Here is a 23,469-nt window from a genome sequence, read left to right on the forward strand (position 1 = left end):
ATCAGGAGCAACGGCAAACAACAGCTGCCCAACGCAAGGTTTTTCTTCTGTTCATTAGTATGGTCACAGATTTTATCAGGAAAGAGGAAGATGTAAAACTGGATAAAATTTGGATGTCAGTGTCGCACCGAAAACATGACGATTGATTACTTTGAATCAAGAATGTTGGCATTACCAGAGACAATACCATAGCCAACGCCACATGATGGACAGTGGCGACCTCTGTACTGCCTACATAATCAGCGCTTCCTCAAGTTCACTTTGCAGTTCACCACTTTATCTTGGAGGATGTCTCCTGCAGTCAAAGACGAAACGTCAGGGGAGAGGTTATACATCGACCATGGCCTGTCAGTCCGGAAGTTATTGAGCCCTGTTGCATTAAAAAAAACTTCCAATCAATACGAGTGTGTGCAGAATGATATGAGTCTGTACAGAATGAGTTAAAATTACTGCAATATACAAAAATGAGAATAGATATTTTAGACATTATCAAACATTTTTGCCTGTAGTGAAAATTTTACTTCTCCAATAAGAGGTCCCTTTTCGTTCTCTGTCCCACAAATCATGATGATACAAGGACTGACACATTTATTTCATTAAATATGTTTGATAAATGATTTTCTGAGTCATGCATCTAAAGTAGGGGACAACTAATATTTACTTACATTTTTTTACATGAACACACACATTGGTAAAATGCAGAGGTTGAGAACGACACTGATAATATTGTACTTTATTATGTACACTTATGAAAATATATTACAAAAAGCTTATAAATAATTCATTTATCAAAACTATGTACATCTGTTGCTGAAAATTAAGTGGGTCTTATTTTTGACATATTTGTAGATAAGATTCTGTCAACTACTTCAGCTCGTTGATTCAAAAGAGTTAACTGTGATGTTGGTAGAGACATTGAATTTCTCAGCACAAAATGTTTTATAAAAATTCTCATGCTTTCTCGAAACATTTGGAGCTTTGGTGACAGTGACACACGGCAAAATACTTCCTGCATGTTGTCCTGTGATTCATGGAGTAAGATTCCCAACAGAATCTGACGTAGAAGGTGCACAGTTGCCTTATTCACCTCACCAAAGTTAATTACCTGAAATGAAACTTACAGTAATGAATCATGTTTGACATCAGATTTCTGTATCATTATCTAAAACAGTTTATGGTAAAAAGTTCAATAAATTAATAACAAATTTATAGCATTTCATAGTTAAAAATCAAGAGAATTCAAAAAGAGCAATAATGTAGGCAGCAGAAAGTGCCCTGATTTGTCTTATGCATTATTCCATCCTTGTCATCATATGTATTTATTTACCAGTAAATATCCTGTCTTCTTATCAGTCAAATTTCTTGTAACAACTGCAGTTTTGACATATTCAAACTGCCTTAATCTTGTGTTAATTAAGAACTATATGAAAATTGTCTAAAGATGGAGAATTACTAGATATGATGGAGATCATTATTGCATTTATTGGATATATTAGCTTTCCTGGCAATGACAGCTCAAAACACACAGTTATTTAAAAGTTTATTTGCCAGGGGAGTATCTTGTTCTGAGTTAAGTGAATGCAATATGCATCGTGCTTACAGTAAAGACGGAACTTATTCAGAACAAATTACATGTAGCTTGAATCTCTCTTATCAGAGATTGGATGACTACTGGAAGTCTGAACAATGGAGGAAGTTGAAAAGTAAACTATAATGGCGAAGAAAGCAGCAGGCATTGATTGCAAGGTTTCGCCTGAAAAATGTTATCTTTCTTGGCATTCATTTTTTTAATTCCAGGACAATATTTTTAAATACAGAACATTTGCTCACACAATATGAAGGCATGGAAGGCGTCAAAAACACCTTTAGTTTACATAACACTGGAATTTAAGATTATCTAGAAAAATGATGAGAGACCTTTCCCAGAGTGACCAGACTGGGATAATGTTAACAGATTTTTCCATTTCTTTTTGGAAGAATAACATAATTGTAAATGTAAAACACAATATTTTGTATATTGTACAGAATTTATTTTGCTCACTGGTTTTCGCTTTACAAGGCCATCATCAGAGTTTAATTGTTAGAGTCTGATGGTGGCATTGGAAACTGAAAACCAGTTAACAAAACATTAAATCTGCAGAATGTACGCAATACAGTGTTTTTCATTTACAAAATTGGTATAACATTTTAGCAAATATTTGTTAAGTTATCTGATATTGGACTTGATTGTATGTGAACAATTAATGTTTCTTGTTTCTTCATATAATTTTAGTACAAACTTCATTACTTCCAGCACTTGCTTGGTAAATCAGACCTTTATAGATGTCAAATTCTGAGGACACTTTCTGAATAAAAAGCATTTTGTCAACTATACTCTTCATAAAAATTCAGCAAACAACATCAAAAATATAAACTGCTAAGTCAATCCCTTTCATTTTTTCTGACGTACCTTCAAGGTTGAAAGAGCCAAGCCTTTGTTGATGAAGAGATGAATAAGCAGCTGTGCTAGGTTTGGCACTTGAAACTGTGACAGTCTGCTTAATTCTTTTAGTTTATCCCACACTGCACACTGAGTTATCATCTGCATCAAATATAATTTATATTCTTAGTAGATGAGAGAAAGATAAGATATCAATAAACAACAATAATAAATAAACATATAAATTACATAACTTCTATTTTTAGAAACTAAAGTTTTTATTTTTTTAAACTTAAAAGATAATGAATAACCAATATAGTAAAATCAAGGACATCTAAAAGTAGAACTTTACAATTTTTAAAGGAACAACAGTGTGGAAAAGGCTACAGAATAACAAGTACCTCTACTGTAAATGTTCACCAAATCATTAATGTACCAAAATCAACCAGGAAGTAAGTACCAATACAGTGTAAAAAAACAGCAATTAGAATTATGTTTATTTCACAGGACAGTAGACACCTTACAATACTTTACAACATAATAAACTCCTCTTATAATGTATTAAAACAAATGTGTGGGTCTAGTGGTCAAGCACTCGTACTACATGTTTACCATCTGTGAGGGTACCCAGACACTCATATTATCTTTACTCCACCTAAAACAAATATGTGATGCAGTGTTTTTAAAATTTCAAAGCCCAGTGAGCTTAGGTCAGATATGACAATAAACTCATATTTCAAAATTATATTCCCTATGAAAGGTTTAGGCTTGCAAATAGGCAGAGTTTTCAGAAACACATTTCTCCAAGATTTAGGCTGGTTAGTCATGCCTTGCCATATGGTTACGACACAGCAAGCACACACAACATCTTGTCTGTTGTCCAGTTATTAGCACCCATTAGTTGCTTGCTCTTCCCAAGCTCTTTGTATTACTCGATCAGCCTAATGTAACCTTCTGCATTTGGTTTCTTAATTAAGACTTAAACCAGGCATTTGCTGAACTACGTATTCCATAAAAATTTAATTTCTCTAATAAAACAATGGAAAATCCAGGATGGAATGTAACAGTATTAGAGAAGGAAAGTTGCTACTTACCATACAGTGCAGATGGTATCGTTGTCCTCATCAGATTTCATCTCATTTTTTTCCCCTTGTACATCCATTTTGTCCTTTCTCTGATTTTTCACATGTATTTGGGTGTATTTTGAGTAATTTTTTGCATGTAATTCTACTTTGTTATGTAATTTTTTTAATTTTTTTAATTTAATTTTTTTAATTTTTTTTTGCACCACCTTGGATCCTTGCTCCTTCCATCTGAGTTAATACAGAAAAGTCTCCTTATCCCTAGCCAGATCCCACTCCCACATACTGTTCCTGATCGCTTGGCTCATGAAATACCCCCTAATGGCCTTACCATCAAATTACCCATCTCTGGTTGCCACCCCTCCTTCCACAATGACCTTCACCTGTTCAGATTCCGCCAATCCTAAGCCCTCACCAACATAGTCCTGCAAAATCATATCAACCGAGCCCAATCCTCCTTGCAGTACCTTCTCTCCATCCGCAAAATTCTCCTGCTGTGTAATCCCAAATTCCTAGAACCCATAACACGCACTGAAACTCTTGCCCTGCAGGAACCTGAGCAACGTACACAACGCCACCTCATAAAGCTCTCCATCCTGCTCACTTCCTATTCCCGCCTCGGAGTACCACTGTCCACCACCTCTACAACAACCTCCAAACCTCCCCCGCGTCCCCTCCTAGGTGACAAACCCTGTCTCGCAGACCTACTACACTTACCCCACCGTCCAAAACTCCCTCCCACCTCAACATAGAACCTAGAACCTAAACAGACCCGCAACACAGTCATGAAACTTTCCTCCAGAAGCCTTAGTCCCACAGAAATGTCAGTCCTTTCCAAAAGCCTCATCTTTTGCCCCACTCCCAAATTCAATCATGCAGAACTTGTTAAAGACCTTCTCTCCTTCTCCCAGTCCCTACAGTGGAAACACTTTTTCGCCACCAACCCAACCAATCAGACTCAACCAATGACCAATATTGAACCTTGTGTTAACTCCTCTACCCAACTGAGATCCACCCCCACTGCGACCAAACCACCCCCTGTTAACTTTCCAGAATTTATTAACGTCGAACCTTGCCTCACCATCATTCCGCAAATCACTCAACATGCAAACTAACCTTACATCCGCATAAAGAACCGCAGTCCACCACCTAAAAACTGATCCCGAACTTACAATCCTACCTGCAGACAAAGGCTCCACCACTGTTGTTTTGAACCGCAAGAATTACCTGGCGGAAGGACTCCGTCAGCTGTCAGATACTTCCACCTACAAAACTTGCCACAGTGACTCCATTCCAGTAATCCAGCAGGATATCCAATCACTACTCAAATCCTTAGGTCCAGCCCAGAACCTCTCCCCAGAGTCCATCTCTCTACTTGCCCCTACCACTCCCCGCTCTCCCACCTTCTACATTCTTCCTGAAGTCCATAAACCCAACTACTCAGGACGACCCATTGTGGCTGGTTACTGTGCACCCAGTGAGAGAATCTCTGCTCATGTAGACCAACACCTTCAACCTATTACCCAGAACCTATCCTCCTATATAAAAGATACCAAACATTTCCTCCACGACTCTCCTCTGCGCCTGGCTCTGGTCCGCTCGGTGCCCTGCGCCATTGTGATATATCACTTTGGGTTGGCCTCCTGGCCTGTTCTCTATATTTCTTTGTCTCTAGTGTAGTGACACCTTTCCAGATGCCCTATGGATTACAAACCAACAACCTCCTTCCTAGTCACCACAACCAACTCTATCCTCACCCACAATTACTTCTCCTTTGAAGGCATTACCTACAAACAAATCCGGGGTATGGTGATGGACGCCCACATGGCACCATCCTATGCCAACCATCTAGACGAATTCTTCCCAAATACCCAGAATCCTAACCCCTCACCTGGTTCAGATTCACTGATGACATCTTTGCTATATGGATTGAAGGTGAGGACACCCTATTCATATTCCTTCAGAACCTCAACAACTTCTCGCCCGTTTGCTTCACCTGGTCCTACACAACCCAACAAGCCACCTTCCTAGATGTTGACCTCAACCTCAGAGATCGCCACATCAGTACCTCCGTCCATATCAAACCTATTAACCATCAGCAATACCTCCACTTCGACAGCTGCCACCCATTCCATACCAAGAAGTCCCTTCCGTACAGCCTAGCCACCTGTGGTCATCGCTTCTGCAGTGACATGCAGTCCCTCTCAAAATATACCAAGGGTCTCATTGAAGCCTTCAATGACCGTAATTTTCCTCACAACCTTGTACAAAAACAAATCTCCCTTGCCTTATCTTTCCAGTCTCTCACCACCTCCCGATGTCCCACAGTCTGGCCACAGAGGAGCATTCCCCTCGTAACTCAGTACCTTCCAGGACTGGAGAAACTGAGTTACATTCTCCGCCAGGGTTTCGGTTACCTTTAGTCGTGCCCTGAAATGAGAAATGTTCTGCCAACTATCCTTCCCAGCTGGCCAACAGTGGTATTCCGCTGTCCACCAAACCTACAGAATATACTCATCCATCCTTACACAACCCCTGCTCCCAATCCCTTACCTCATGGCCCATACCTCACAAAACGTGCCCCATACATCCTCCTACCACCACCTACTTCAGTACGGTCACTAACATCACCTATCCCATCATAGGCAAGGTTACCCATGAAACCAGTCATGTGATTTACAAGCTAAGCTGCAACCACTATATAGGCATGACAACCAACAAGGTGTCTGTCCGCATGAATGGCCACTGACAAACTATGGCCAAAAAACAAGTGGATCACCCTGTAGCTGAACACACTGCCAAACATGATGTCTCTCATTTCAATGACTGCTTCACAGCCTGTGCCATATGAATTCTTCCCCCCAAAGCCAGCTTTTGTGAACTGCCCAGGTGAGAACTTTCCCTGCAATACATCCTACGTTCCTGTAACCCTCCTGGCCTCAATCTTCGTTAGTCACCGTCCTCACCCATCTAGCTCTTTCCTTGTTCCCATTCCAGCACTACAGAGCCGTCATTTCACTGCCACACCCAGTCTTTTAATTTCTTTTTATTTCTCTTCTTTCCGCTACTAATCCCCCCCCCCCCCCCACACACACACTTTCTCCTGCCCACAATCTAAACTAATCCCTCCACATCCCCACTCCTCCTTACCCTTACCCCCACACAGTCGCCACTCCCATCATGCAGTGGTGCTGCTGCTCGTAGTGTGGTTTCAGTTATCTGAGACTGCAGATGTATGTGCAAGTTGCGTTTGCGTGAGTGTGTTTGTGCGTGTGCGTGTGCGTGTGTGTGTGCGTTGCTGAAAGCTATAATTGTGTGAATCTTTTGTTATGCCTATCTGAGACTCAGCATCTCCATTACATGATGAGTAGCAAATTTCCTTCTCTAATATTGTTAATTGCTCTAATAGAATATTATGACTGACACATGACACAATCCAATGCTTTTGATAAGTCATAGAAATCCCAATTTCGATTTTTTGCCATTTTAAGATTTATATGTGCTCAGGAAATGTATAAATAGTTGATTCAGTAGTATAGCCTTTTGAAATCCAATTTGTGATTGTCTAAGTATCCCATTACTACACATATGGGCGACGCCACTGGAGTACATTACCTTCTTAAAAATCTTAGAAAATTATGTAAGGAACGACATGATGATAGTTACTGACGTCTGTGCAGTCACCCTTTTCGTATAGGGGTCTAACAGTGGCTTATTTCGATCTCTCTGGGAAAACACCTTGAGTTAATGAAGTGTTACATGAGAGACGAACAGCATTACATATTATACGGCCACAACGGCATAGTATCTTGTTGGAGATGATATCCACTCCATATGAACTTTTACTTTTTAGAGTCATAGTGATCTTCCGTAAGTTCTGACATGAAAGTGAGATTAATTTTTAATTCAAAAAATGTCCTCTGTACTGTTTCTTCAGTGTATTTTTTTTCTTTCTCTTCTGAAATATTTGCACCACTTTTTTCAACTATTTTTAAAAACTATTTATTAAAAACATCTGCTACATGTGAACTGTATTTTACAACACTCACATTCTCTTTAACATAAACACTGTCATCTTCTACAACTTCTTTCCCTGACTCTTTTTTAACAATATGGCATAATGATTTTATTTAGTTATCCGATCTATTAATTTCAGACAAGATGTGCACACCCCTGGACTTTTTTTTACCACTTTTTTAATATTTTATGGTGCTGTTTATGATAAGAAAGTATTCCTAAGTTATTAATTGTACATAATAGCCAGAACAAGTCCTTTCTTCATCGTGAAGAGATTCAGATACCTGCAGTGATCAAACGTTTCTTTAATGACTTGCTGTTATTACATTTAAATATCTTTATAGGAAAACTACCTTCAAAAATAGATACAAACTCATTAAGGAATATGCTGAATTTAGAGATAGAATAAGGCTCATTGTAACTTCACCCCAGTCAACATTTTTTTAGCTTCATTTAAAATCTCCTGTAGTTTTTTCATTAATCAGCCTTACTGTTTACTTAGAGTGTTCCCGAACTGTAAATGGAGCTAAGAGATATAATTTGATTAACTGTGCATCATGATGATCCAAGAGTCTGTTTACCACTGGATAAGTTATGTGTCTCTTCAAGTTCTGTTTGTTGAAATGAATACATTATCTATAAGGGTCCTACTGTTTTGAGCAACCTGGGCAGGGAAATTTATGACCGATTTCAAGTTTCAAATGGCTAAAAGGCCCTCTTACATCAGTTTTCCTATCAGTTATCCCAATAATAATCACAAATATTACATTTTCCAATAGTAACTCACAAGTACATACTTCTGTATCCTGATTTATATCTCTTTTATTACGGATGTGACAACCCTTCCTTTACCTATATTGAATTCACATGAGTGTGCAGTTAACTTAAACCACTAACAGTAAGATTTTCTATGCCTGGGTCATATGGTGTTCAGGCAGACAAATAGCATTAATTTCTTTCCACCTATTAAGATCTTGCAAACAAATTAACAATTCATCTGTTTTATTTTTTACCTCTCAAATATTGTGATGAAATAAGTTGATTTCACATGCTGGTTGCTCACCTGACCCCAACAACCACAGGAATTTGCCTGTGTGTGCTGATGCCCCCTTTTGTTATCTGCTAATAGACCTGCTAACTTTTCCTTACTCCTCCCATTCAAGTGTAGGCTATGTGAAGTATATCCCCGTCTTCATGCAAACTACTGGAACACTACCAATATGAGATTTTGCATCCTTCTGAAGGAGTCGCCTCAGGTCCATGTTTACTCGCTTCACAGTTGAGTAAAACCTGTGCTGGTCAGGGCTCCATAAAACCCACAGTTGTGTGCACAGTAGCTGCTCCTACTTTGTCACCCCTATTACCATATTTTTCATTTTGAGCCAAACCGTTTCCAACTCCATCTATTAACACCTGATCATCTTTGTTATAATTTTTGCGCATTTGTCCTGAGTTATTTGTTACCTGGCTAATACTGGCACTTGGTATTAAAAAAAAACAGTGACCTGGCACACTGCATGTAATGTTCCCTGTAGCTGCCTGTTAGCACCCCTCCCATGGCTGCTACCTAGCAGCTGAACTGTTCTTTTCCTATTCTGATTTTCACCTGACTTATCACTAAGTGTCTTACCATTGTTCTGATGCGCCGTACATTTCTCAACACCTGTACAAGGCACTTTGTTCTCTAATTGTGATGGCAAGCAAAACTGAGTTTGCTAAGAAAATTTTACCTGATTCACCCTTTGCTGCCACCTTTTCCCAACACTCCTAATCTTTTTCTGCCCTTCAGCAACTTTTGCATTTTGTAACTGTCTGAAGGGCACAAAAATTCACCTCCTGTTCCTCAATTTTCTGGTCTTTCTGGCATAACCTACTTGTCCAATTCCGTGAAAGAGACCTGCTGATCATCCCATTCTCTTCCTCACTGCAGTCATCTCAATGAAAGCATAACCAACCATTTTCACAAATACTCCATGTTTAACTGCAGCAACATCCACACTTATGGCAAAGGACTGACTGATTTTAACACTAGGTGCAATGAAACAAATGGAAAAGAAATTTATGTTATTCTATTTGTACAATTCTTGTGCCTAAAATTAGTCCTAAATTTATGAGTGTAGGTGAAATAAGAAAAGAATACTTTTTACACTGATTTACATGACACTAATACATTAATGTAATTATGCTACTACTGCATTATACTACATGGACAGAAAATCAGATTATAACAACCTGAAAATAAATAATGAAGTAATAAAGTGTGTGGAAGGCAGAAAATTTCTTGGAATGCATGTTGACTGTGGGGGTAGGAACAGCATGTAAAAACACTTAGTAACAGAATCTCTACAGCATCCTGTGCCTTCTGAATTCTTACATCAATATGCAATATTTCCTGTATCAGATCGGTATATTTTGCTTATTCTCATTCTGTTTATTTAAGAGATAATTTTTGGGGGAGTAATTAGGAAAAATATTCAAGCTATATTCAAGCTGGGGAAAAAAATGCAATACATATAATGAAACAGGGAGGCAGCATGGCTCATTGATTTGACCTTTTTAAATGATGGAAATGTTAACTGTCCTTTGTGTGTATATTTTTTAGTGTTACATATGATGATGATGATGATGATGATGATGATTAAGAATAAGAAGAAGAAAGGAAAAAAAATCTACTATGTTAAAAACTGTTTAGTATATGGTTAGAACACTAGAAATGTCTATAATTTGCATCTGGACAGAAAAAATAAAAGTTAAAATTCAGCAGTTTATTGCACAATGTCATCAAATTATATAATAAATTACAATAACATATAAAAGATATTCTATTTTCTCTTTCAAAGTGAAACTAAAAAATTATTTACAAAATAAAAGTTTTTCTAGATGATAATGGAGTACTTGAATTAAAGTAGGCTACTTAATGTAAGAAGTCCTGTATTATAATATGCACAGATATAGTAATTATTTAAGAGAAAAACAAATGTAATTAGATTACAAGAAGAGTCATTGTCAACTATTGTGCATGAATTAATTTTAAGCTGTTAATTTTTCACTGTTTTGAATGATGAAATCCATTCACATATAGATAAATAAATACAGTCGTGTAATTCTTTACAACAGCAAAATTCACAACGATCTTGCAGGCACAGTGTTGGCATCACAATCCTCCTGCACAGTTGAGTGACTATGTCATGCGTCAGAGGGAGGAAAGGAAACTGAAAGTGACAGTATTAAACAATTATTACTTAAGCCAACTATTTCAGCTACTCTGTCAACACAAAGTTTTGTTAACATGTTTCCAGATAGCAATGCTTTGACTTAAGTGCTTGTGGTGGCATATGGATATCATGGCAACAATGAATGCACTTTGCATGCTGATGAGAGGGTAGCTTATGCTTAAGCTAGAGAGCTTTCCTCTACTTTGGGTGAGTGCTATGTGTCAACCGCCCTCAAAATTCTTTCAAGTAGTTCCTAGAGATGGTAAAAACTAGCCACAATGAAAATTTTGCAACTGTGATTGTATCTAAAAGAAATAAAAGATGTTATAATGCCATGTTAATCATTCTGTCACATGTGATGCTGCTGTATTAGTATTAATGCAGCACTGACTTCTATGATAGATCTTTAAATATAAAAAACATTGAGATTATTACATAAATCCATAGATGCCCTAATTAGTCAATTTGCTTACTAAGTTACTGTACATAGGAGACACTGTCTGACAATGACAGAAACCTCATAATTCCATAAGAAGTACAGCAAAACAAAATATGATGCACTGAGAGTGCAGGTGAAGAAACTTGTGAGTATGAAGAACTTGGCATACATATATTTACACAAATGGCCATTATAGTTACTTACCACTTTAAAATAATGTTTAAATGAAGCATGTGCCTAAATGATTGGCAAGGAACATGTAACTGTATAATTTGTGTAAACTGCAACTTGGACTCTGATGGGGAAAGTAAAGTTGTTCAAATACTGTTCCTGTACTTCCCAGTACACTCTTCTGTGAGTTGTTATATGTCACAAAACATTCTTTTAAAAATCACAATAACAAACTCAAACTGGTGCCAAACTGTACAAGATAGTTCATGTGGTAATTTCTATTTCTTGTCCCCCCCCCCCCCCCCCCCTTTTCTTTTTTTACATACACAATGGTTGTCACATTGTGATCATGTTGCAACCATTTTCTATCAACGTACGTGCACAGCTTCATCAGGATATTTCCTTGATATCTGTCTTGATAACTGTTGCTTATATTTGTTTTAATAAAACCAACTAAGTTTGTATAGCAAGGTAATAAAATTAAAAATATATTTAAAATGTTAATACCTGTAAGCTATATGAACTTACCTGATATTTCCTATCAAAATCACAAAACTTTTGAATCAGATGGCTATAATACGGGTTATATCGTTTTTCTTGAAGACAACAGTCTAGAGTAACATGTATGATTTCCCTTTCTTGTTGATTTTTGAGACCCAAATGCAGCAGTTTTTCAAAACTGTCTAAGTAGTCCTGCAAATAATATTTAAAAGTAATAATATATCTAACAGAACAAATATAAATCTCTCTCTCTCTCTCTCTCTCTCTTTCTCTCTCTCTCTCTCTCTCTCTCTCTCTCTCTCTGTGTGTGTGTGTGTTTTGTGTGTGTGTGTGTGTGTGTGTGTGTGTGTAAAAGGGGGGGGGGGGGTAGTTCTTGTGTTTGTGTCTACACATATCTTCAAAAAAGTGTGTGTATGTGTAAGGGGGGGGGGGGGCAGTTCTTGTGTTTGTGTCTACACATATCTTCAAAAAATTCAAAAGAAAAGGCATGACATTTTAAAGAGGTGCTTAGCAGGCTGCTATGAGGAAGCCCCTGCAGCTTAATTAACAATTCTGATTTGACAATATAATCAAGTAATTTGTGTGACTATTTGCTTCATTGCTTATTGTGATCTGGCATTACTCGGTCATCTCTATTCTTGAGATAGTATCTGTGCCTTCAGCCTATTAGCCTTAACCTATCCTCCTACATAAAAGACATGAACTATTTTTTCCACCAACTCACCACAGTTCCTTTTCCTTTAGCACATGGTGCACTGCCTGTCACTACTGATGCCACATCCCCAATGACCGTGGCCTTGCTGCTATTGAACACTGCCTTTCCCAATGCCCGACTGACTCCAAACCTACAATCTCCTCCCTGATCACCTTCACCAAATACATCCTCACATACAATTACTTCTCCTTTGAAGACATCACCTACAAACAGATCTGTGGCACAGCAATGAGCACCCATGTGGAACCATTCTATGTCAACCTATTATGGGCTGTCTAGAGGAACTGTTCCTAACCATCCACAAAATCCCAAACCCCTCACCTGGTTCAGATTCACCATTGTGGCACATCAATGAGCACCCATGTGGAACCATTCTATGTCAACCTATTTATTGGCTGTCTAGAAGAACTGTTCCTAACCATCCACAAAATCCTAAACCCCTCACCTGGTTCAGATTCACCATTGACTCCTTTGTGGTCTGGACTGACTGTGAAGGCACCCTAGCTACATTTCTCCAGAACCTCAACATCCTCTCCCCCGTTCACTTCATCTGGTCCCCAACCCAACAAGCCATCTTCCTTGATGTCGACCACCACCTCAATGATGGCTACATCAGTACTTAAATCCACATCAAACCTACCAAATACCACCAATACCTTCACTTTGACAGCTGCCACCCATTCCATATCATGAACTACCTTTCATATATCTCCAGAATGAGATTTTCACTCTGCACCAGAGTGTGCACTGATATGAAACTTCCTGGCAGATTAAAACTGTGTGCCCGACCGAGACTCGAACTCGGGACCTTTGCCTTTCGCGGGCAAGTGCTCTACCAACTGAGCTACCGAAGCACGACTCACGCCCGGTACTCACAGCTTTACTTCTGCCAGTATCCGTCTCCTACCTTCCAAACTTTGGAAGGTAGGAGACGGATACTGGCAGTAAAATCTCTGCATGTGAATTCTGTTCTGCCTTACATCAGATTGCATTTGTAAGTTAAGTGGAAGATCTCGGTAGGCATAATACAGAATAAGGAGATAGGGATGCGGGTAAGCCAGTATGAACAGCATAATGAAAGCATTTTTGTATCCAAGACAGATACAAAACCAACAACCACCACAGAAGTACAAATTTATATGCCAGTTAGCTCTGCAGGTGATGAAGAGATTGGAAGAATGTATGATGAGAAAAAGGAAATTATTCATACAGTTAAAGGATATAAATATTTAATTGTGATAAGTGACTGGAATTTGGTAGCAGGAAAAGGAAGGGGAGGAAAAGTAGCAGGATAACATGAACTGGGGAGAGGGAAAGAAAGAGGAAGCTGCCTGGAAGAATTTTTGCAGATAGAATAATTTAATAACTGGTAACACTTGGTTTAAGAACCCTGAAAGAAGTCTGTAAACATTGCACAGACCTGAGGACACTGGAAGGTTTCAGACTGATTAAACTATAATGGTAAGACAGAGATTTCAAGAGACATTTCCCATAGAGATAGGCAATCTGCTCTTGAAACAGTGACTAGGAAAAAAGGAACAATAGTTCATCTGATCTGAAATGCCTCCCTGGTAATATTAGTAAGTGGAATGAAAATTCTGTGGCAGGCTGCTGCAACAGCACTCTAAGTCACATGCTCAAGGAAACGTTTCCGAAGCTGCAAAAAATGCGGTATATATTGTGTGTGAGAATGGACTGGGATATCTTATCAATCTGTGCAGCTTCTTTCAGTCACAAAAAGAATAGACAATGAAGGAATATCATTTTTTTCAAAAACTGCATTAATGCAGAAAACACTTTCCCACACTATACATCATGTAGAAGAAGCTGAAATGAACAGTTTGATATAGGACACTGGTGGTTTATCAAGTTGAAAACTACCTCAAATTTTGGCCTACAGAAACTACCTAAGCTGCAGCGAATGTGTGATGTTTGAGATTTTCAGTTTTCTCTAGGTTTCCTTGGACAAACTATTAGTCCTAGAGGATGTGTGAGATTTTCAGTATTCTGTCACTGTCTTCAGGGAAACTATTAGTCCTACAGGAAAAATGAATAGGACCTTTTTTGTAGGAAATTTAATACTGGACATCTCATGCAATGCATATGTGCTGTAGATTTGGTGCCATAAACAGGGATAACTTTGTTAAGCAGGGTAACTTTGCCATTTTTTGAATATGAATATCTTTGCCATCCTACAAGTTCCTGGATCATTGAATAGATGCACAAATGCTTTCACTCCACAAGGCAACAATGAATGAATGAGAGATCTGGCAGGCATCTTACATTTATTCATTGTTTCCTGGTCTTTGTCAGTGCTTTGTCTTTCGGCTTATGGAGCACATGTTTTCTGGTAGTCTACAAAAGTGTCTCACCCTGCCCACTCATTCTAACGTAAGTGAAAACTATTTCTTTTGTCGAGTGCACTATATAATTACATTTCAGAATCACTTTTAGAAATTAAATTGCGTGGTGTATTTAGTATAATAACATAACTTGGCAATGTTGCACCAGGGAGCTGACTAAAAGTGAGACAACTTTGCCAACCTAGAATTTTGCCTTTTTTTTATTTCAAGCTTTTTCCTTTTTTAATCAAGCATTTTTGGGTCTCCATACAGGTTGTTAAAATGCCAAGTGTAAGAATCTAAGGGCTGCACAAAACCGAATGGTATGTAACACGCGCTTGCCAGCTGACCTATCTGGAATGCTGGCAATATGCTTGGTCACTACACGTGTGTCATGGCGCAGTGCCACAAAGGAAGTACGTGACTGGCAGCCATCCGGAGCGCACCGCATTAACTAGCATGGCCTCGGGCACGAATATGTCTATTTCCTTAGCTCACCATGGAGCCTTTCGATATAACTGTAATTAGCCGCTGTTAGCATGTCAGACACAGTAACGATGGGTGCGCGCGTAGCGTGCATGTTTTATAATCAGCCTTTTGTTAATAAAACTGTTTAAACTTACTTCTCATGTTCACGTATTGCCATACATCAAGGACCCACCATTTACAAATCCTTCTTTTGCGAGACAGCATAAAGAAAGACTTTCTTCATGTAAGTGCCAAAATATTTCCATTGTTAGAGCTAGCAATGGGACAGATCAGCTTAAAGCATATTTTAGTCAGTTGAAAGACTCATTAGAAGGAATTCCTCCATCCCACATACTAAACAATGACATTTTGTAGGGAATGCAAGTATCCAGAAAGTTATAAATTCTACCAAAGCAAGTGTTCTTTAATGTTCAGTTTCAGCATTAGGAGAGCTGCTTCCTCCTTTTGTGGTTTATCAATCAAAGCAGTTATGGATTTTAGGAGGACTGAAAGGAACAAAATATGGCAATATAGCTACTGGATGGTTTGATGCACTGCCTTTTTGAAAAGTGGTTTTTCCATGTTGCTGAGGCATTGGCAAAAAAAAGTTTAATACGAAATAATCTCAGTAGCCATGTGAATGTAAGAGTTATCAAGGCATGAAGAACTCAAGCCATTCGCTTTGTGCCATGGCCAAAAACCTACCTCGGCCCAAATGTTTAATACGAGATAATCTTAGTAGCCGTGTCAACGTGAGAGTTATCAAGGCATGCAGAACTCAAGACACTCGCTTTGAGTTCTTACCCCCAGCATCCACTCATCCTTGTCAACCTCTGGACGTTAATCAGAGTCCTCTGAAGAGGAGAAGAAGAAGAATTGATGTGGTGCCAGCAGAAGCTGTTGATGAATGACACTTGGTAAACCACCAATCTTTTCCGAGTATCTCTGTAACGAAACAACTCGAGGAGACTGGAGGAAGAACATTCAAAGGAATAGCCATGACAGGAGTGATGAATCTGACTGCTTTTTCTTTACATGACACATCTGACTCTGAACCTGAATAAGGTGCAGAATGCACAAAGGACCTAGGTATTCTGGAATTAGTTGATCCTGTGGATCTTACTTTTTGCTGTAAAGAGTATCATAATTCAGCCATTCGTGAACAAAGTGAAATTAATGCAATAATGGTGCAGGAAACTGAAGCTTGGAATGTTTTTTTTTTTAGTAAACTTCCTGACTAAAAAAAGTGTCAAGCATTTTGTTGGTAAACTTATTCAGTTCTGTGGAGATGGGGACTTCAAGGAGACATATCTCTATACAACAGATAGGGGGAAAACTTTTTTCTTCCCAGATGTGCCAGAAGAAGCATCCCAGAACTTTAAAGATGTAGTGTACATAATTAATAATCTTTACAATCAAAATTGAGGTAAAATTTTCCTGTCTGATGAAAATCTTAAATTTTTTTTTCCTTTTTAACTTTGAAGATTTGAATTTTGTGTGTAGCTTCCTGTATCTATCTTTGCATTAAAGTGCTTAATACCAATGTGTACATTGTTTTCAATGCATTAAGCTTCTTTTTTGGTAATTTTTTAGTGATTTCCACTGATTTTAACAGAGTTGGCTAAGTTGCCCGATTTGCCAGGAAACTTTGCTAAATATGTTTTTCAGTTTTTTAATATATAAATACATAAGTAAGTCGTCATCTGTTCACAGATTAGGACCAGAGATCAAACTCATGTTTTAGGATGCTTTCAAAATCATACGTTGCATTATTAGGTAACGAACCATGCTGAAGGAAAAAAGTGGCAAAGTTATCCCAGTTTAGTGTAGTCTCTATAGGCCAGTTTGAAATAAGTTTCCTGACTTGACAGACCACAAGTGTCCCATTTTAAACTGTTTGTCTCAACTTTCTCTACAATACTGTGGTAAACTGTAAACAGTTATCATTTACATCTTGAACTGAAAAGAAAATCTCCAAATTCAGAAGCACAAAAAATGTTCACATACGTTTGAATGAATTGTTGCTTCTAAAAGGGAGAGGAAAATTCAATAGTCATGGGGGACTGGAATTTGATAGAAGGAAAATGAAGAGAAGGAAAAGTAGCAGGTGAATATAGACTGGGGGTAAGGACTGAAAGAGGAAGCCAGCTGGTAGAATTCTGCACACAGCATAATTTAATCATCGCTAACACTTGGTTGAAGAATCATGAGAGAAGGTTGTATGTGTGGAAGAGACCTGGAGACCCCGGAAGTTTTCAGATTGATTATATAATGGTAAGACAGAGATTTAGTAGCCAGGTTTTAAATTGTAAGACAATTTCAGGGGTAGATGTGAACTCTGACCACAATTTAGTGGTTATGAACTGTACATTAAAACTGAAGAAACTGCAAAAAGGTAGGAATTTAAGGAGATGGGACCTGGATAAACTGAAATAACTAGAGCTTGTAGAGTGTTTCAGAGGGAGCATTAGGGAATGATTGACAAGAACAGGGAAAGGAATACACCAGAAGGAGAATGGGTGGCTTTGAGAGATGAAATAGTGAAGGCAGCAGAGGATCAAGTAGGTAAAATGAGTGCTAGCAGAACTCCTTGGGTAACACAATAGATATTGATTTTAATTCAGGAAAGGAGAAAATATAAAAATGCAATATATGAAGCAGATGAAATGGAATACAAACGTTTAAAAAATGAGATCAACAGGAAGTGCAAAATGGACAAACGGGCTAGAGGACAACTGTAACAATGTAGAAGCATATATCACTACGGGTAAGGTAGATGCACACCTACAGAAAAATTAATGAGACCTTTTGAGAAAAGAGAACCACCTCAATCAGACGGTAAACTAGTCCCAAGCAAAGAAGGGAAACCCAATAGATGGAAGGAGTATAGAGAGGGTCTATACAAGGGCAACTTATTGGAGGGCAATATTATAGAAATGGAAGAGGACATCGCTGAAGTTGAGATGGGGGATACAATACTGCAAGAAGAATTTGACAGAACACTGAAAGACCTAAGTAGAAACAAGGCCCCGGAAGCAGATGAAATTCCGTTCGAACAACTGATAGCCTTGGGAGAGCCAGCCACGATCAAACTCTTCCATCTGGTGGGCAAGATGTATGAGACAGGCAAATACCCTGAGACTTCAAGAAGAATACAGAAATTCCAATTCCAAAGAAACCAGGTGCTGACAGGTGAGAAAATTACCAAAATGTCAGTTTAATAAGTCACAGTTGCAAAATAATAAAACAAATTCTTTACAGAAGAATTGAAAAACTGGTACATGCTGACCTCGGGGAAGATCGGTTTTGGATTTCATAGAAATGTAGGACCACACAAGGCAATACCTGCGACTTATCTTAGATGCTAGGTTACATGTATAGCATTTGTAGACTTAGAGAAAGCTTTTGACAATGTTGACTGGAATACTCTCTTTCAAATTCTGGAGGTGATAGGGATAAGATACATGGAGCAAAAGGGTATTTACAGTTTCTACAGAAACCAGGTGGTAGTTATAACAGTTGAGGGGCACGAAAGGGAAGCAGTGGTTGAGAAGGGAGTTAGACAGGGTTGTAGCCTCTCCCCATGTTATGCAATCTGTAAATTGAGCAAGCAGTAAAAAAAAACTAAAGAAAAGTTTGGAGAAGGAATTAAAATCCATGGAGAAGATATAAAAACTTGAGGTTTGCGAATGACGCTGCAAATCTGTTAGAGATGACAAAGGACTTGGAAGAACAGTTGAATGGAATGGACAGTGTTTTGAAAGGAGGATATAAGTTGAACATCAACAAAAGCAAAAGAAGGATAACAGAATGTAGTCAAAATAAATCAGGTGATGCTGAGGGAATTAGATTTGGAAATGAGACACTTAAAACAGTAGATGAGATCTGCTATTTGGGCAGCAAAATAACTGAGGATGGTTGAAGTAGAGAGGATATAAAATATAGACTGGTGATGGCAAAGAAAGCGTTTCTGAAGAAGACAAATCTGTTGACATCGAGTATAGATTTAAGTGTCAGGAAGTCGTTTCTGAAAGTATTTGTATGGAGAGTAGCCATGTACGGATGTTAAAATGGATGATAAACAGTTTAGACAAGAAGAGAATAGAAGTTTTTAAATGTGGTGCTACAGAAGAATGCTGAAGTTAAGATGGGTAGGACATGTAACTAATGAGGAGGTACTGAATAGGATGAGGAATCTGTGGCAGAACTTGACTAAAAGAAGGGATCGGTTGGTAGGACACACCCTGAGGCATCAAGGGGCCACCAATTTAGTACTGGAGGGAAGTGTGGAGGGTAAAAATCTTGGAGTGTGGATGCATTAAGCAGATTCAGAGGGATGTAGGTTGTAGTAATTACTTGGAGATGAAGAGGCTTGCACAGGACCGAGTAGCATGGAGAGCTGCATGAAACCAGCCTTTGGACTGAAGATCATAACAACAACAGTTCTAAAAGACACTTACACAAAGCTTTGGCCACAGCCTTAATCAGCAAAAGAGAAATGAGAAACATACACCATTCAAAGGCACAAGCAAGTAAACCTCACGCAAATATGACCGCCAACTCCGGCAGCTCATGCCATGTCTTATCCTTCGACATGGCATTATGTTGCCAATGATCATGTCAGTTGCATGAGCAGCCACCATTCACAAAGATCAGATCACAAAGTGCCTCTGGAGTCACTCTGCTCCCCATGGCTCAAGCGTAGGGGAACACAAAGCGGCTCAGGAGTGACTTTATTCTCTGTGCTTCCTAATCATACATTTTGTGAAGAGTCATGGACACTCAACCATTTAGCACCTAGTGGTAGTTTCACTGTCATTCGACACCTTTCCATAGGTGTTCATGACAGTAGCAAGTGAACATTCAACCAGCTTCACTGTTTTCGAGATTCTCATTCACAGGCTCTGCATAATAATAATTTGCTCTTTGTCAAAGTCATATATCTCAAAGGATTTTCCCATTTGCAGCCCATATCTTCACTAGTGTGATCCCCGGTCTGTGTCTGCTCCATTTTAATACTTCTGTTACCACGTCACAAGCCCAAAAAGTGACCATGCGGCATCCAACGTCTTGGTGCGCAATGGTCATAAGGTTTTGGCTTATCAGTGTATATTGTCATACTGATTGTGAATGATGACTGTAGATATTTAAATTAATTATAATTATGTTATAACTGTTGTACTGTATTTTGTCAGCAATAAAAGTATGAAAACATAACAAGAATCCGAATTATTTTAAAATTTTCCCATTTCAAGCCTGACTCATACTGTTTTGCCCATCTCCAATTTCCAGGGCCAGATGTGTACTTTGGTCATAATTCATTATCAACTACAGACTAAATCTAAAGAAATTGTGGAAAGGTAGGATATTAAGGTGATAGGACCTGGATAAATTGAAGAAACCAGAGGAAGTTGAGAGTTTTAGAGAGAGCATTAGGTATCACTGGACAGAAGCAGGAGAAAAGAACAAGACAGAAAATGAACAGACTTGAGAGATGAAGTAGAGAATGCATCAGAGGACAACATAGGTAAAAAACATAGTCTAGTAGGAATTCTTACATAATTCAGGGGATGCATTTACTCACAAAAGGAGAAAATATAAAAATGCAGCAAATGAAGCAGGCAAATGGGAATACAAAGCTCTAAAAACAAGACTGACACAAAGTGGAAAATAGCTAAGCAGGAACAGCTAAAGGACATGCAGGGGTGTAGAAGCATGAATAACTATGGAAAAGACAGATGCCACCTGTAGGGCGATTAAAGAGAACTTTTGAGAAAAGAGAAGCAACATATGAAGATCAAGAGTTCAGGTGGCAAGTCAATGCTAATCAAAAATGGGAAGGCTGGGAGATGGAAGGAAAATATAGAGGGTCTATATAAGGGGAACAAACTTGAGAACACTAATATAGAAAGAGAGATGAAGTTGGTAAAGATGAGAAGATGAGATTTGGGGTGCAGGGGAGGGGGGGGGGGGGGGGGGGAGAGATACAGTACAGCGAGAAGAATTTGACACAGCACTGAAAGTCTTAAGTGGAATCAAGGCCTGTGAAGAATATGACGTTCTCTCAGAATTATGAATAGAGAACCATGACAAAATTATTACACGCGGTGTGAAAGGTATATGAGAAACGTAAAATAACTCCGCACTTCTGGAAGAATGTAATAATTGCAATTCCAAAAATGTGGTGTGCATACTACTGAACCACCAGTTTAACAAATCATGGTTCTGAAATACTGACATGAATTATAATATAAGAATGGAAAAACTAGTAGAGGTTGACCTAGGGGGTCCTACAACTTATTTTACAAGATAGGTTGAAAAAAGGAGAACGTATGTTTATAATATTTGTAGATTTAGATAAAGGTTTTGGCAATGTGGGCTGAACTACACTCTTTGAAATTTTAAAGGTGACAGGAATAAAATACAGGGATTGAAAGGTTATTAACAACTTGTACAGAAAGCACACTTTAATCATAAGAGTTGAAGGATGCGACAGGGAAGCCATAATTGAGAACTGTGCGAGGACACATTGTAGCCTACCCATGATGTTATTCTAGCTATATATTAAGCAAACTGTGAAAGAAACTAAGGAGAAATTTCAAAAGAGAATTAAGGTTCAGAGAGAAGATATAAAAACTTCACAGATTACTGACGACATTGTCATTCAATCGGCGATGACTATGAGCTTCGAAGAGTAGTTGAACTGAGTGGATACTGTCTTGAAAAAGAGATGATTAAAGGAATATCAATTAAAGTGAAACAAGGATTGCCATGCACCTAGAAATAACAATAACAGAAGAAATATACAGAAAGTAAATCAGTTTTGAGAGATTTTATAGAACCTGAAATCTTCAACATACCCAAAAACAATGTTAAAATACTCCTCGACGACTTCAATGCACATGCTGGGAAGGAAAAGGAGAAAATGTACGTGAATATTCAGCACACTTAAGTACATCTACATCTACATCTACATGATTACTCTGCAATTCACATTTAAGTGCTTGGCAGAGGGTTAATCGAACCACAATCATACTATCTCTCTACCATTCCACTCCCGAATAGCGCACGAGAAGAATGAACACCTAAACCTTTCTGTTCGAGCTCTGATTTCTCTTATTTTATTTTGATGATCATTCCTATGTAGGTTGTGCTCAACAAAATATTTTCGCATTCGGAAGAGAAAGTTGGTGACTGAAATTTCGTAAATAGATCTCGCTGTGACGAAAAACGTCTTTGCTTTAATGACTTCCATCCCAACTCGCGTATCATATCTGCCACACTCTCCCCCCTATTATGTGATAATATAAAACGAGCTGCCCTTTTTTGCACCCTTTCAATGTCCTCCATCCATCCCACCTGGTAAGGATCCCACACTGCGCAGCAATATTCTAACAGAGGACGAACGAGTGTAGTGTAAGCTGTCTCTTTAGTGGACTTGTTGCATCTTCTAAGTGTCCTGCCAATGAAACGCAACCTTTGGCTCGCCTCCCCCACAATATTATCTATGTGGTCTTTCCAAATGAAGTTGTTCGTAATTTTAACACCCAGGTACTTAGTTGAATTGACAGCCTTGAGAATTGTACTATTTATAGAGTAATCGAATTCCAACAGATTTCTTTTGGAACTCTTGTGGATCACCTCACACTTTTCATTATTTAGCGTCAACTGCCATCTGCCAAGCCATACAGCAATCTTTTCTAAATCGCTCTGCAACTGATACTGGTCTTCGGATGACCTTACTAGACGGTAAATTACAGCATCATCTGCGAACAACCTACGAGAACTGCTCAGATTGTCAACCAGGTCATTTATATAGATCAGGAACAGCAGAGGCACCAGGACACTTCCCTGGGGAACTGGGAAACACCCGATATCACTTCAGTTTTACTTGATGATTTGCCGTCTATAACTACGAACTGCGACCTTCCTGACAGGAAATCACGAATCCAGCTGCACAACTAAGACGATACCCCATAGGCCCGCAGCTTGATTAGAAGTCGCTTGTGAGGAACAGTATCAAAACCTTTCCGGAAATCTAGAAATACGGAATCAACTTGAGATCCCCTGTCAATAGCAGCCATTACTTCGTGCAAATAA

At 38.6% G+C, this 23,469-nt stretch overlaps 1 protein-coding gene across 1 annotated transcript in view; it reads right to left on the reverse strand.

Moving 5' to 3' along the window:
• Positions 1-705: 705 nt before the first annotated feature.
• LOC126334864 (nucleolar MIF4G domain-containing protein 1) overlaps positions 706-23,469 on the reverse strand; it is a 99,608-nt gene continuing 76,844 nt past the window's right edge. The window contains exons 9-11 of the mRNA XM_049997548.1: positions 11,872-12,036; positions 2,450-2,581; positions 706-1,105 (exon numbers count right to left, since the gene is read on the reverse strand). Coding sequence (XP_049853505.1) covers positions 818-1,105; positions 2,450-2,581; positions 11,872-12,036 — 585 coding nt within the window. The 3' untranslated portion in view covers positions 706-817. The remainder of the gene's footprint in view (positions 1,106-2,449; positions 2,582-11,871; positions 12,037-23,469) is intronic.

This window comes from Schistocerca gregaria, chromosome 2 (assembly GCF_023897955.1).
Source record: "Schistocerca gregaria isolate iqSchGreg1 chromosome 2, iqSchGreg1.2, whole genome shotgun sequence".
Lineage (NCBI taxonomy): Eukaryota > Metazoa > Arthropoda > Insecta > Orthoptera > Acrididae > Schistocerca > Schistocerca gregaria.